This window comes from Bactrocera dorsalis, chromosome 6 (assembly GCF_023373825.1).
Source record: "Bactrocera dorsalis isolate Fly_Bdor chromosome 6, ASM2337382v1, whole genome shotgun sequence".
NCBI classification, from domain to species: Eukaryota; Metazoa; Arthropoda; class Insecta; order Diptera; family Tephritidae; genus Bactrocera; species Bactrocera dorsalis.
Window position 1 is genome coordinate 13,543,459 of NC_064308.1, and position 12,084 is coordinate 13,555,542.

The 12,084-nt window shown below is 35.6% G+C and overlaps 1 protein-coding gene across 29 annotated transcripts in view; it reads left to right on the forward strand.

Annotated features, from left to right (window-relative positions):
- LOC105227083 (muscle calcium channel subunit alpha-1) overlaps positions 1–12,084 on the forward strand; it is a 133,193-nt gene that overhangs the window by 2,699 nt on the left and 118,410 nt on the right. The window contains exons 1-2 of one of the 29 annotated variants that reach the window (XM_049459524.1): positions 3,090–3,377; positions 3,451–3,613. The exons of 24 other annotated variants lie outside the window; for them this stretch is intronic. In XM_049459524.1, the coding sequence (XP_049315481.1) occupies positions 3,604–3,613 (10 nt within the window). In that variant the 5' untranslated portion in view covers positions 3,090–3,377; positions 3,451–3,603. Of the gene's footprint in view, positions 1–3,089; positions 3,378–3,450; positions 3,614–3,670; positions 3,689–4,155; positions 4,213–10,527; positions 10,550–12,084 lie in introns of those variants that run through there. 4 more of the 29 variants (XM_049459534.1, XM_049459537.1, XM_049459542.1 and 1 more) reach the window with 4 other exon arrangements.

Genomic DNA, 12,084 nt, shown 5'->3' on the forward strand with positions numbered 1-12,084 from the left:
GCTATAATCGCGTAAGCGGTGTCCAGTAAGGAAGAAGACGTCCCTTCAATGGTTATACATTAAGGATAGCGACCCTCCAAATTTTCGATACCATTTTTGTCGAACTATTTGTCCGTTGCTTCAAACTAGTCTTCAGTTTCGGCGATTATCTGTTTTTTTGTCGAAAATTTCTTCTCAACGAGCATTATTTTGCTATTTTAGAACAAAAAATAACGACAGTGGGCCAGATCTGGAGAAAATAGTGGATGCAGAATAGTTTCAAATTCATAGATTTTAGCGATCGTTTTCACTGGCTTGTGACACGGTTTGTTGTCTTGGTGAAAAAACACCTTTTTTTTCTTCAAATGCAGTCATTTTTGGGCGGTTTTGTGTTACAAAGGTTTAATACGACGCAAAAACTTGGGTTTATTATGCTTGAATATCTCCAAACACTGCTCTGAATCATCAACTCGTCGTTGAAGAAGTCACTTGAAAGAGAGTCGCCTTGTCTGAAACCTCATTTTCAACGTCAGTTTACACAGCCGTATTAATTTTGCGGGGATACCGAATTCAGACATCGCGGCATAAAGGCATTTTCGTGCTGTCGAAAGCAGCTTTGAAATCGACGAAAAGGTGGTATGTGTCGATTCTCCTTTCACGGGTCTTTTCCAAGAATTGGCGCATGGTGAATATTTGGTCGGTTATTGATTTGCCAGGTCTAAAGCCACACTGATAAGGTCCAATCAGTTTGTTGACGGTGGGCTTTAATCTTTCACACAATATGGTCAATAGAACCTTATACGCGATGTTGAGGAGACTTATCCCAAGGTAGTTAGCGCAGATTGTGAGATCTCCCTTTTGTGGATTGGGCAGAGCATACTTAAATTCCAATCGTTGGGCATGCTTTCGTTCGACCATATTTTACAAAGAAGCTGATGCAAGCTCCTTATCAGTTCTTCGCAGCCGTGTTTTAATAGCTCCGCTGGCAATCCATCGGCCTCCGCCGCTTTGTTGTTTTTCAGGCGGGCAATTGCTATTCGAACTTCTTCATGGTCGGGCAATGGAACGTCTGCTCCATCGTCATCGATTGGGGTATCGGGTTCGCCTTCCCTGGCGTTGTACGTTCACTGCTATTCATCATCCTGGAGAAGTGTTCCCTCCATGATTTAAGTATGCTCTGGGTATCAGTCACTAATCATCTCTGGGGGTTCTACAGTAGTATGCTCCGGTTGTGAAACCTTCTGTTAGTCGCCGAATTTTTTCGTAGAATTTTCGAGCATCACCCCTGTCGGCGAGCTTTTCAAGCTCTTTTTAATCACGCATTTCGGCCTCTCTCTTTTTTTGTCAGCAAATGCGTCTCACTTTCCTCTTCAACTCTCGGTATCTATCCCATCCCGCACGTGTTGTGGTCGATCGAGACGTTGCAAGGTAGGCAATCTGTTTTCTCTCCGCTGCAAAACGGCACTCTTCGTCGTACCAGCTGTTCTCTCGCATTTTCCGAAAACCAGTGGTTTCGGCTGTAGCTATACGTATGAAGCTTGAAATACCGTCCCACAGTTCCCTTATACCGAGTTGTTAACGAGTGGTCTCAGAGGGCAGGAGTGCAAGTCGAGAAGAAAATCGTTCGGTTGTTGTTGTTATTGCAGTTTTTCGACGTTGAATCTCTTTTGTGTTTGTTGACGTGCGTTTTTTGCTGCACAGAGGCGGGTGCGAATCTTGACTGCAACAAGATAGTGGTCCGAGTCGATGTTAAGACCTCACAGCTTACGCACATCTAAAATAATGGGCCGTGTCTTTCGTCTATCACAACATGATCGATCTGGTTGGTGGCTTTTCGACCCGGAGATAGCCAGGTAGCTTGCTGCACAGAGGCGGGTGCGAATCTTGACTGCAACAAGATAGTGGTCCGAGTCGATGTTAAGACCTCGGAGCTTACGCACGTCTAGAACACTGGAGACGTGTCTTCCGGCTATCATAACATGGTCGATCTGGTTGGTGGCTTTTCCATCCGGAGACAGCCAGGTAGCTTGAGGAAATTTCTTGTGTTGAAATCTAGTACTTCAGATAACCATATTTCGGGCTCTGGCGAAGTCGATCAGCCTCAACCCATTTGAAGATATTTCACCGTGGATGCTAAATTTACCGACCGTAGTGCCAAAGATACCTTCTTTTCCCACCCTGGCGTTAAAAATGCTAAGCATGATTTTGACATCGTAGCGGGGGCAGCTTTCATCGGTGCACTCCAAGCGCTCATAGAAGGCATCTTTGGTCACATCGCTTTGATGCGGATTGTGGGTAGACGTTCATCCACCGGGGTAAATGATAGTACTCAGCGACGGAGTCTCTCTCCCACCACGAATCCCACACCAAATTTGCGTTTCTTTATAGGGCTACTGTAGTAAATGCCACAAGGACCTACTCGTCTCAGTCCTTGTCCCGTTTATCGCTTTTCTTGGATGGCGGTTATGTCAGCCTTTATTTTCACGAGGACATTAACCAGCTGGACAGCGGCACCTTCTCAATTAAGGGACCGAACATTCCGCGTGCATGCCCTTAAATCGTAATCCTTAACACGTTTGCAGGGGCAATCAGAGAACTTTCATCACTTGCTTGAACTTCTAAACATGGCTCCATCTTCCATTTAGGTTAGTAATATTAAAAATAGATTGTAGGTCATTCACGGTTAAAATAATTAATTTCCGCTTTTTAATCTAAAGATGTGAAGGCATCTCCCGCGCTTTAATTAATGAAAATCGCGAGATTAAAATTGTTCTATTTGGTGCAACTTAAGTCTTTCATTACTTGTGCAATGTTTTAATATATTTTATGAATAACTGATGAAATGTTCAGGAATTATATAGTTCACCTATGTGAAATCAATGAAGTAAATTTTATAAGTATCATTAAAAATACAACAACGGCCTAAATATGTCGATTATATTACATTATTGAAATCGTTGCATAGTAGTTTCGAATAAATGCATAGTAATAATTATTGCTAATCTTGATTTGATGTACACTGACATTTGTAAATTTTATTCATGCATGTGTAAATGTGTTTCCCGTTTATATTTCGCAAATATCTCTGACCATGCGTGGTAAATCCTTTCGTTTGAGATAGAAAGTGTGAGTCATTATAGGTTGTTTGTTCCTACACTACTAGACTACAATACTATTTTCAGCTTTCAGTTCATTATTTACGACAAAAGTTCCCAATGGAATATAATAATGCTGAAATAATAGATAATCGGCACAACTATGTTTGATATTATTATCTGATCAGAAAATCGCAAGGAAGTTTATTGTGATAGAAGTGTCGGTTTTGATACATTACGTTTTTCTTATTTTATTTCAATATCTATACACATTTAGAGATTTTAGTAACTTTGTGGCACACGGTAAGTTAATTAACAATGGAGCTTCAGCGACAATAAATTCTACTTATGTCTCATTTGTTGTGAATATGTTTAGAGAGAATGTATGTATAACAACCGAATGGCCCTTTGCTTTGGATTAGGAGTGGTGTATTGTTGACAGGAACAAGCACGAAACGCAACATATGAGGCGAGAAATACGTGGAATTTTGAAACCTTTTGATGAAAACATTTTTAAATCGCCTACGCTATGAAAAAAGGTAATTTGTGTGGTTAAAAATCAGAACTTTGTATCAAAAATGTGTGTTTCTAGTCTATAAAGGAAAGCGGTGTCTGTGAGTTCTTCTTCATTATTGGAGTTCTAGGTTTACAGTAATATAAGTGAAATCTGCTTGGAGTATTGTATTACACCAGCTCAGATTGCAAACAAGAATACACCAGCAAAAACCACAAATTTATTATTGGTTGCATACGAATTAGAAGTTAAACGTGAATTTGTTACTTTTCCAACCCTGTGCTTCATGCAGGATATCGGTATTAATGTTGTTAACCTACGTATGTACACTACGTGTAGAGACAATCAATAAAGAGCTTTTCCGTTGATAAATCATTTACCAATTGACGCTTCTGATTACAACATTGTGCATATACTATTAGGTATGTGCACGCAATATCTTAATTAAGGTGTGTAATGTGTTTGAATGTCAAACCAATTTCATTAAATTTGTTTCTGCTATGTCCTCCTTAAATTAACTTATGAACACGTTTATTTAAGGCAAATGATTTAAAGCACCCAGTGAAGTGAAGCGCTTCGATAACAAAATGCTGTTAATATAAAAATATGAAATGAAAAATTAAGGTAAATTTATAACAAAACTTGAATTTGGTACAGAATTGTGTTGTGTAAGGAGGTGAAATTCTTTCAATTTTATTGAGAAACAAGCATAGTATTGCTGCCCTTTAAATTTAACGAATATATTTCACAATTTCAAAAATCATGCAAAGCGTCAGAATCATCAAATAATAATGATAATACAAGAGGCTGGTTCAAATATTTTACAACGGGTGTGGCCCCTATCACTTTTGGAGGAAAACACACCAATTGTGTTGTGTACATAACATTCTCACTGCAAACATTTTTGGATAATATAGGATGGCTACTATTAATTTCCACCCTACAATAAATAATTGCCTAAAATTTACTAGTCCACTCGTACTGAATATGAAGACCTCTGTGCATTTGTCCCCGGGATAATATAGTAATCCTTCTACATTATCCAAGAATTTCCACTCCACAATGAATAAGTGAAGCATCAATGAGGACCAGAGAATCATCATGCATCTTGAAATATTGAAATTGTACGCATATAATTTATCGTTTAAATTAATTAATTAATATTGGTATTTATGAATTGTATTGATCTTCAGCATAAATAGATAAAAAGAATCCTATGTATGTCCCCTGGTTCTAAGCTACATCGGTTCAGCCGTTCTTGTGTTATAAATAGTGTAACTATCAGGGATTTCTTTTATATATGTACATATATAGATTGTTATTTTTCTCTATAAAGGGCTCCGCTAATAAACGCGCCCGATCGCTGCTTAATTCAAAGTGAATCATATGCTGTAAAGAGCCATATATGTAGATCAACAATGTATTTAAGGTTAATTAAAAGAGTACGAAGTTTCTGTAGAGCACACGCTCTCAAATAAAAAAAGAATTTTATTCGTATTTTAAGAATTTGCCGAAATTATAAATTTTGATGTTATAAATTGTATTGTTGTGGAAAACCGGGCGGCGAGTATAAAATTCCAAAATAGGCGACAGCCGGTGCGTGTGTTATGCGTTGGTATTCTCATCGAATGTGTGTGACGAAGTGAGTCGAATTACAAATACGTTAGTATATCAATTTAACTTTCGCCAATATCCCGATTCCCCTCCAGCTGATCGAGTATAATAAAAACATTACGAATAAACAGATGTGCGAAGCGGTGTAACAACCGAATCAGCTGTTCAAACGATGTTATTGCAAAACGGGCGGGATGAGTCCCAAAACGAAAAGTGATAAAAAGGAATGTTAAATGTTTCCCGTTTTCCATTCTCTTTGATGAGTTTGTTGGTGTATAGGCCTGGTGAGTTGTGTTGTGGTATTCTCAGCTGTGGTGAACTTAGCTGTCTTATTAGGGTGCGCCAGTTTTTGCGGATAGAGTGGGCGGATGCTTAACTCATTTAAACAAAGGTATTTAAGTAAATGACAAAAATTGTTATTGTGGGATACCCATAAGAGATAGACATACATACATGTGGGAATCTATGGTGAATGGGCATTAGAAAAAACGACGTTTAGAGAAAACGGCAAGAAGAGAAATTGTTGAACCGCGACAGCCAAAGTGTAAAGACGTGCCCACTAAGTTCCACACCTATTAATAAAACTAAATTTATTATATGAACATATTATTATATAAACAATAAACCTATATCTATTACATAAACAATAAACCTACATACATATACCATCGGGGATATGTTTAGTGCATTATTTTGATAAATCTCGTAGGCTTCAGCATGCGTTTGCAATGTAAGCGCAAAAAATGTAACTATTTACGACATCACATTTGAAACCTCAAAAATAACAGTATTTTTGCACTATTTAATGGATGTTATCTATACCAATATTATAAAGCTGAAGAGTTTGTTTGTTTGAACGCGCTAATCTCCGAAACTACTGGTTCGAATTGAATAATTCTTTTTGTGTTGGATAGTCCATTTATCTATAGGCTATATAGCATCACGCTGCGACCAATAGGAGCGAAGAAACAATGGTAAATGTGTAAAAAACGGGGGAAATTATTTATCTTTGAGGGCTTCCGTTCCTTGCGCTGCGAAAGCGGTTCAAGATACACAAAAGTTATGTATGAAAGAACTATTTCTCTTTTAATGATCTAAAAAAAGTCCGTGAGTACCGTTTTTGTAATAACTAATTTGGTCGAAATTATTTGTTAGAGTTGTATTAACATAATAATATTAATTTTTCTATATTTATTGTTATTTTCTTCTGTCGTTACACGCAGTATAAAACTATTCAAATTTTTTGGGTAATCCCTAATTTTTGTGGTTAGCATGTGGTTAGTGGAAATCTGGTATATCCAAAATGGCATGGTAGTTTTATTGACTGGTGATTTCCGTCAAACCCTCCCAGTGATTCAGAGGGGGACACCAGCAGATGAAATTCAAGCGTGAATTAAATCATCACGCTTATGGTCGACAGTTGAAAAACTCCGCCTGAAAACGAATATGAGAGTGCATCTTCATAATGACGTGGATTCAGGATTTTACGCAGAAATGTTGTTGAAAATTGGTGATGGTTGCTTAGATGTTGACGTTGAAGGCTACATATTACTGTCAAGAGAATTTTGTAATTTAGTGGAAAGTGATGTGGATTTCATTACTAATGTTTTTCCGGAATTGCGACAAAATTGTGTAGTGATCAGTGATTGTGTGCAAGAGCAATATTAGCACCAAGAAATGAAATTGTTAATAGGATCAACACTGATATTTTAAACGAGGTTCAGGGAAAAATTAAGGAGTATTTGTCAATGGATACAATTATAGATACGGAAATAAGTACTTCATATCCTGTGGAGTTTTTAAATTCACTTGAACTATCGGGTGTACCGTCACATAAACTTCAATTGAAACTAAATGTACCAGTAATGCTTATGCGAAATCTAGATGCTCCTCTGCTATGTAATGGAACAAAGCTTCGGATAACAAAATTGGGACAGAACATACTTGGTGCTACTATTTTAACAGGTGTCGGTAAGGGAAATAGTGTTATAATACCTCGGATACCAATTGTTCCCACTGACTTTCCATTCAAAGAGTTCAGTTTGAGGTCAAGCTTAGCTTTGCTGTTACTATAAATAAGGCACAAGGACAAGCATTACAGGTAGCAGGAGTGCATTTAGAAAACCCATACTTCTCTCATAGTCAACTTTATGTAGCCTGTTCACGTGTATCTAATGCCCAGGTTTGCATATATTTGCACCCGACAGGAAAACTTATAACATGGTCTACAAAAATATACTAGATTAACACTCTGTATTTTATTTTTTTAAATTGTTAGAATTCAGAATTATTTATTTTTGTTACGGTGAAATATATTTTAACATTTTTTGTTGCATTTCAATACGCATATTTTAAGGTGTTGAAACTTCATTGTCTGTAGTAATTTTTAAAAATTGTTGATCTCAGCCAAGCAATAAAATTTAGTTATCATTTTGACGCATTTCTATTATTATACCCTTACCCTTTATCTCTCATACTTATTTAATGGCTCCACTGCGGGCGAAGCCGCGGGTAAAGAGCTAGTTATAAAGGGTGATTTTTTAAGAGCTTGATAACTTTTTAAAAAAAAAAAACGCATAAAATTTGCAAAATCTCATCGGTTCTTTATTTGAAACGTTAGATTGGTTCATGACATTTACTTTTTGAAGATAATTTCATTTAAATGTTGACCGCGGCTGCGTCTTAGGTGGTCCATTCGGAAAGTCCAATTTTGGGCAACTTTTTCGAGCATTTCGGCCGGAATAGCCCGAATTTCTTCGGAAATGTTGTCTTCCAAAGCTGGAATAGTTGCTGGCTTATTTCTGTAGACTTTAGACTTGACGTAGCCCCACAAAAAATAGTCTAAAGGCGTTAAATCGCATGATCTTGGTGGCCAACTTACGGGTCCATTTCTTGAGATGAATTGTTGTCCGAAGTTTTCCCTCAAAATGGCCATAGAATCGCGAGCTGTGTGGCATGTAGCGCCATCTTGTTGAAACCACATGTCAACCAAGTTCAGTTCTTCCATTTTTGGCAACAAAAAGTTTGTTAGCATCGAACGATAGCGATCGCCATTCACCGTAACGTTGCGTCCAACAGCATCTTTGAAAAAATACGGTCCAATGATTCCACCAGCGTACAAACCACACCAAACAGTGCATTTTTCGGGATGCATGGGCAGTTCTTGAACGGCTTCTGGTTGCTCTTCACCCCAAATGCGGCAATTTTGCTTATTTACGTAGCCATTCAACCAGAAATGAGCCTCATCGCTGAACAAAATAAAGCGCGAAACACATTTCGAACCGAACACTGATTTTGGTAATAAAATTCAATGATTTGCAAGCGTTGCTCGTTAGTAAGTCTATTCATGATGAAATGTCAAAGCATACTGAGCATCTTTCTCTTTGACACCATGTCTGAAATCCCACGTGATCTGTCAAATACTAATGCATGAAAATCCTAACCTCAAAAAAATCACCCGTTACATATAAACTTTTCTCTTCAATAATCCTATCTATTAAAAAACCGGATCAAAATCCGTTGCGTAGTTTTAAAGATTTAAACATACCTAAGCGACTTTGTGTTATACTATGTAGTGATAACATTTTGTTTGCATATTCTGTATATAGGCTATGTTCGTAAATGCATCATGACGATTGCATAACAAACAGAACTTTCAGAAATGCCAATATTGCAGCACTGAAATAATCAAGCGTTTAAAAAGACAACACTTCTATCAGCTGTCACTCATAATTTCTATCAAAAAATTGTTTACTGCATTTAACTACGATGTCTGACGAAAAGTAAGTGCAAAACTGTTTTATTTTAATTTTTGTATTGAAATTTAGTTAAATTATATTAATAATAATTGTATAAATTATTATTTTTAAATTTTTAGTGAAAATCTCAGTAATGCGGAGACACAGTTATTGCGCCCACCTCCCATATAAGGTGAAACTTAATTTTTGACCTACAGCACTGATTTTTGGTACATAGCATTTTTATGACATTATATATGTTGGTGTTAAATTTCAATAATATCCGCCCACTTTTACGCCCACCTCCCATACAACTAAATTCTCTTTTATCAAGTCTCTTTTAGCAACTTTTTTACATCTTCGTGACATTCTGACATTGTTTTTATCAAGGGAGGCAATTTGGGGCAGCTGAATTTTTTTTTTATCGTTTAGCTGAGACTTCACACTTTAATTCGGTATATGTATGTCGACAGCGGTAGACAGCGCTAAAAAGATGCACCACTTTGAATTTGAAGAACATTGAAATTTTGACGTCCAAATTATGTTGTTCCACAAAATTTTTTATGCATTATTTTTTTCAATGGATTTTGATGCAAAATTTTTTCTTTGATACATATTATAAATGAAAAATAATAACAAAGTTGAATTTCAATAGTTGTTTTATTGTATCAATGATTTGACTTTTGAGTAAATTTTTTGCTAATTTTGATGTTCTCTACATTCACCAACTTTGGGTATTTCTGGACAAAAAACTAATGCAGATAGAATCCTAATACTTTGGGAAAATAATGTATAGATAGTTGGTAACAAACTGTGAAATTTTCCCAATGCATCGTCACCCTGTTATTACATAGCTTCCACAATGTCATGTACAGACAATTCTCTAACGAATGACCATCACGGCCAAGCCTTGCTGTTACCCAGTGTAGAGTCAAAGCCTTTTCCAAAGCCTAATTAAAGTGAAACTATAAATATTAATTTTCATAAAACTTATAAAACCTTACCTCAAAAGTGGGCCAATTCATTCGGAAATGGGAACAGAAAATGTCCTCGGGAAACTTTATTGTTTTAATAAATGATTTGTTTTTAGGTATTTTTCTTTTTAAAGACAAACATTTGTACCCACAAATTTTTCTTTTTGACTTCAATACCCTTCTTTTTCTTAAATTTAAAGAAAATCTATCATTTCTTTGCTCACAAATTTCGTCTAGTGTTAGATTCAGCAAAATTTCCATTTTAGTATTATACGCGTTCAAAAATGCAAACACATGTATCTGCAAATTGTCAAAATTTGTATAAGAAGTATCAAACGTCAAACTTGCAGTGTTGCTACTGTTGCTTATGCTGCAAGTCATGATGCATTTACGAACATAGCCATAGTTATTTATACATTATTACGATCGTATTAACAAATGAGTTTTGGATGACCAAAAAGTTCAAAATTTGGGTAAAATTCTACTGAGTTTTTAAAAACTCTGATATTTTGAAATTGTTGGTTTTGTTTTTTGGCCGTAGGCCATTGCAGGGATAATATCTTCTAGACAGGGCAACCGGAATCACTGCAGCAGTGGAGGACCTGCCTTTAGTGCCATCGGAAATTGATATGACTGGTATTCCTTAAATATGTATAAATATAGTATAAAACATTAACATTTTAAGATATACATATTTGATATTTACATATTTGTTTATTCATTTACTGAAAAAGGTACAAACGATATAACGTGAATACTTGACATATTACTTGAAATATTAAGAATTCTTGTCTTATTTATTTCAATAACATCTTTAGAATATTTTCCTAAATCCTAAAGTTTATCCGAGTAATAATTTATAGATAGAGAGTGTTCAAAGTGTACGTACGTGTTTATTTAAATCGCTCCGTGAATTCTATCATTACAAAAAAAAAATAATATTCAAGCAAAAAGTGAAAACAAAAAAAAATAAACAAACAATAATAGGCGTGTTTTATTTGACCAACAAATTAAGCTATTAGCTTATCTTGTAGGGAAGACTTAGCCAACATAATTATATTGGCTTGTCATAAGATATCATAGCTTGTATATTGAACTAGAGGCATTGCCAGGTCTTCACTTTTTTTCATTCACAATAGCAAGGTTCTTCACAAAAAAAAAGTAGTTGGCAAAGCGAGAAATCTCATTTTGACACATGAAAATGTAAACAAACCAAAATTACAGATTTTTTGGATGAGTATTACGTTAAAATTAAGACAAATATGAACACCTCAGTTTTTTTGTATTCTAGACCTCAAATAACTAAAATAAATATAGTTGTATAGCATATTAATATTCCGCTAACAAGTTTGAAATTTTAAACTAATTTGTATATTAGCTGGTTGTGCTTGCCCGCATTACCAATACAATTAATTTTTAAGCTAAAAGCGTTTTATTTGTCCATGATTTAGCTATTAGCTTGTGATGGTCAAATAAAACACCAAACGCGGCACACCAAATAAGAATAAAACGGAAGTTTTAAATGGCAACAGATCTGCCTTACTAAGCAATACTTCAGACGACGATGCGAAGAGTGCCACCACAGTCGTTAATGCCAAACCACGTCCAATATATTTGCGCGAGCATAGCAGTAATGCTCTTGGTACTAACAATTTTCATATAGTGCCTTTAATAAAGGAAATATAGATGAAAGAAAAATTCAGTCCTACACTGAAAAAAGTTTTATGGAAAATGTTAAATTTTTGTCAAATAAAAACAAGAAATATTATTAATTTAAATAAAAAATGCAGCAATTGTGAAAGAAATTATACTTTTAACTACAGGGGTTGCCCTGTATATGAAGATTTGATATCGAAGTTGTCACAGGTCATTCAAGCACGTCGTAACCAAATGTTACAAACACATCGTAATAAAATTATAGTAACTTCAGATAAAAGTTCAAATCCTTTATTTTTAAGAATAATATTATTCAAGGAAGCAATGCAAATGTTGTGTAAGGCAACACTATACAATTGGAGGTATTGAAACTATGACATTAAATCTTTCACAGTGTACGACGCAATTTATGTCTACCATGCAAAACATTATCCAAGATTTAATAAAATCACAAAATCAAATGCTGCAAAATTTATTAAGTAAGATATGAGCGTACTAAATATCTGTATATGGAA